The sequence below is a fragment of the Psammomys obesus genome, unplaced genomic scaffold (genome assembly GCF_907164565.1).
Source record: "Psammomys obesus unplaced genomic scaffold, mPsaObe1.curated_primary_1811, whole genome shotgun sequence".
Classification (NCBI taxonomy): domain Eukaryota; kingdom Metazoa; phylum Chordata; class Mammalia; order Rodentia; family Muridae; genus Psammomys; species Psammomys obesus.
In genome coordinates, this window is record NW_026596256.1 from 1,766,952 (window position 1) to 1,770,882 (window position 3,931).

The window sequence follows — 3,931 nt, forward strand, 5'->3', positions numbered from 1 at the left end:
GCGAAGGTCTTCCCATCTTACCCTTCGCCTCTGCTCACAATTTAGGCATTTGGGCCTTGAACCACTACATCTCTTCTAAAAACTCCTCCATCTGCATTTTGGCACTCGAGGCTCAAGCTACAATGAAACCATCTGGGCGAGTCTACCACAAGAAGTGAAAGGCCGGTCTAGCGAGAAGGGGCAGAAAGGCTGTTTCCAGAGAGGAGGCGGCGGAAGCGCCGTTGGCGGCACTCCCAGGCGCTCAGCACTGGCAGGACCGGCAGAGCCAATTCCGAATCGGTCGCTCCGCAGGCCCCGCCGGCCTCCGCGTTCCCAGCAGGCTCCGGTGCAGCGAGGGTGGGGAGATTGGGTCACCGCGCCTGCGCGTTGGGAGGTGTGACCCGGGTGGGAAAGCCCTCGGAGTCCGCCATTTTGGCTGCCTCTGTCGGTCTTTTCAGTTACCACGTGAACCGCCGACGGAGACCCGTGAGGGGGGAGGTGGCGGCAGCGTTAAGTGAGAAAGGGGGGGAAAAGGAGAGGGAGGAAAAAAAAGAAAGAAAGAAAGCGAGGAGGAGGAGGGAGTGTCAGGACAGGGCGGCGCGGCGACACCCGAGGCCTAGTGGCGGCGGGGCGAAGGATTCAAGGCTGAGGCCAGCTTGGGAACGGCAGTGGCGGCGGACGGACAAACGGACTGACCGAGCCGGGCGGTGGCGGGAGCCGCGGGAGGAGCCGGAACCATGCCGGCCGTGAGCCTCCCGCCCAAGGAGAACGCGCTCTTCAAGCGGATCTTGGTGAGTGAGAGAGGCTGCGGGCCGGCGGCGGGGAGCGTCTCGCTGGTAGCCGGGCCTGTCACTCCCGAGCCCGGGCGGCCGGGCGGGCAGGCACCGGCCCACCCCGCCGGGACCCCGCCTTGCTAGTGCTCGCTGGCGGAGCGTACTCGTACCTCCGTCTCGGCCCGGTGGCGCCCACCTCCGTCCGCGCGTCGCGTACCGCGAACCTTGGAGGCCTCGGTTCCGGACTAGGCCCCGACTCCCCGGCTTCCACACGGCTGCCTTTTACCCTCCTAGAACGAAGGGAGGAGCAGCCTGGCCTCGAGCGGGGCGGCGGGCCGCAGGGGCCGGGAGTCGCGACCCGCTCGGGCCAGGGATCTTGTGATCCGGTCTGGGTGGCATCCTCGGAAGGAACAGGTGGTGTGGCTGAGGCGAGACTCATTCATTGCTTGAACGCGCTTCTCCCTCCACGGCCCGTCCCTCCCTCTTCCTCCCCAACCTGGGATTCACCTGTCCCTGCCCGGCCGGGGTCACTCTGACTCGAAAGGAGGAAACGACGTGGAAGCGAAGGGTACTCTGCCGTCTGCCACCTCCATCTAGTCATTTGCATACTGACCCTCCAGCCCCCTCCGGCCTCTCTTTGGGAGTTGGAAAAGAAACATTTATTTATTAGTTGGAGAGCAAAACAGCCCCACCCGGTCACCCTTCTCCGGAGGTGGGACTCATTTCTAGGGGGCGGTCCGGTAGGAACTCCTAGACCAGACTTTTCTTACTCTGAAGTTTTAAAAACAGCGGTGCAAAAACTTAGCAGAAGATAATCTAAGAGTCTTCTGAAATGAATCTTGTTGACGCTAGCTCAAACTCATTCCTTTTGCTTCAGATGTTTGCAGTTTGCATTAAAGAATGCATGCATTGATACTTGTAGAGGTACTGGATTGAACCTGTTTACCTTGTAAACTATGATCCCTGCAGTATTGGCGCTGTCATCAATACTTCGTAGCACCTTTTTTTTGTTGTTGTTTGGTATTTAGTGTAAGGGTAGCTTCTTATACACAAACATTTGTGACGAGAGTTAGCTGTATTTTCTAAACTTGAATTTTGGAGCATGTGTGTTAGCCTTTTTGCTTTCTGTAAAAATTCATTTGCTTGACAAAGAAATAAGGCATCTAGGGTTTTGTTTGTTTGCTTGTTTGTTTTTTTCCCTAAATAATCATTTATGGGCTGGAGAGATGGGCTCAGCAGTTAAGAGCACTGGCTGCTCTTCCAGAGGTCCTGAGTTCAATTCCCAGTGACCACATGTTGGCTCACAACCATCTATAATGGGATCTGATGCCCTCTTCTGGTGTGCGAGACATACATAGGAAATATACATAAAATATACATAAAATATGTACATAAATAAGTCGTATTTTGAGGTAATTGGTTTTTTTTACAGAAATACCCATGTTGTCTTATAGATAGTCAAATTTGTGTTGAAGAAACGTATTAAGACACACACTTCCCATACTACTTAATGGCATTTTGTTTTCTGACTGCTTGAAGTCTAAGTGGTATTGTGGCATAGTTTTGTTTTTTCTTTCTTTCTTTTTTGGTTTTTCAAGAGAGTACCTCTGTTTATCAAGCCCTGGCTGTCCTGGACTTGCTTTGTAGACCACACTGGTCTTGAACTCACAGAGATTCTCCTGCCTCTGCCTCCCAAGTGCTGGGATTAAAGGCCTGCACCACCACACCTGGCCCCTAATTTCGTTTTCTATATTCTTTCATTCTGTAGCCCAGGCTGGATTGTAAATCTCAAAACATTCGATTTTACCAATAAAAACTCGGGAGCCAGAGGAGGTGTGAAAGGCTGCTAGCTCAGAGAGTCAGAGAAAGCATCCAGCTGACCTTCCTCCTCAGCTAAACCCCTAAAAGGAGGAATGCTCCTTCAAAAATCCTCAGACTGAATGTCCCTTCCTTCTACTTCCTGTGCATTTCTATCCTTCTGACTTTCTCTTACTCTTTTTTTTCCACTATATCCATTCCCTGTCAACTTGTTGCTTTCTCAGCCTCTTGACCTGTGGTTGACTTTATTTAATCCTGTTTACAATATTTAAGCAGAAAGCTGTTGGATTAAAGGTGTGTGATAGGGCTGAGCCATACCACAACTAGAAACAGGTTTTTCCAGTAAACAACCCAGTGTGTTTAGGGGTTCACATTGTGTTCAAATATCACACAACAGGAACTCTTGGCAGTCTTCCTTCCTCAAGCGTCCCTAGTGCTGGGATTACAGATAGGAACTACTCCACACTTCTTGTGGCATAGTTCTAGAATGATTCATTTTTTATTTATATGTGTGGAGGTGAGAGAGCACATTGCAGGAGTTGGTTCTTTTCAAAATCTATTATGGGAGGGGTCCCTGGGATCAAACTCAATTCATCAGATTTGGCAGCAAGAGCCAGGTTTAGTATCAACTGCCTTTGATCCCAGCACTTGGGAGGCAGACGCAGGTGCATCTCTGAATTTGAGGCCAGCTTGCTCTAGTAGGGAGTTCCAGGACAGTCAGAGCTATATAGTGAGACCCTGACTAAAAGAAAACAAAAACAAAATAGAAGCAGATTTGGGCAGCAAGTGTTTGTTTTTACTCACTGAGCATCTCACCAGCTGAAGAACAGTTGCTGTTATTATTTTTGTGCTGGAGATCTAACCAAGGCTTTGTACATGCAAAGCATATCATCCATCTATCACTGAGTTATACCCAATTATTTTAAGACTAATTGTGTAGGTAGAACTATAGCAGTTTTCTTTTAGTGTTTACCCCCACCCCCACCCCCCGCTCCTCTTTTACCATCTTATATTCTCCCTAATAATGCTGGAGGTTGAACCCTGTGCTAAATACAAACAGAGCTATGCTCTCTTCTCCTTCTGTTTATACTGACTGGGGGGGGGGGGAACCATGAAAAATCAAGAGTACCAAAAATATACACAAGTCTCTTAGCTATAGTTAACATATTGCCAAGATTACTTTCTCTTCCTTAACATATAAAACAAGAGAACTATAAACTTATGCTTCATCTTAGATTGCCCTGTATAGTATAGTTGTAATACCATTAACAGTTGTTCTCTTTCTTTCTTTCTTTCTTTCTTTCTTTCTTTCTTTCTTTCTCTCTTTCTCTCTTTCTCTCTTTCTCTCTTTCTCTCTTTCT

The 3,931-nt window shown here is 49.1% G+C and overlaps 1 protein-coding gene across 1 annotated transcript in view; it reads left to right on the forward strand.

Moving 5' to 3' along the window:
- The first annotated feature begins 392 nt into the window (after window positions 1-392).
- Naa15 (N-alpha-acetyltransferase 15, NatA auxiliary subunit) overlaps window positions 393-3,931 on the forward strand; it is a 69,016-nt gene continuing 65,477 nt past the window's right edge. The window contains exon 1 of the mRNA XM_055596788.1: window positions 393-770. Coding sequence (XP_055452763.1) covers window positions 717-770 — 54 coding nt within the window. The 5' untranslated portion in view covers window positions 393-716. The remainder of the gene's footprint in view (window positions 771-3,931) is intronic.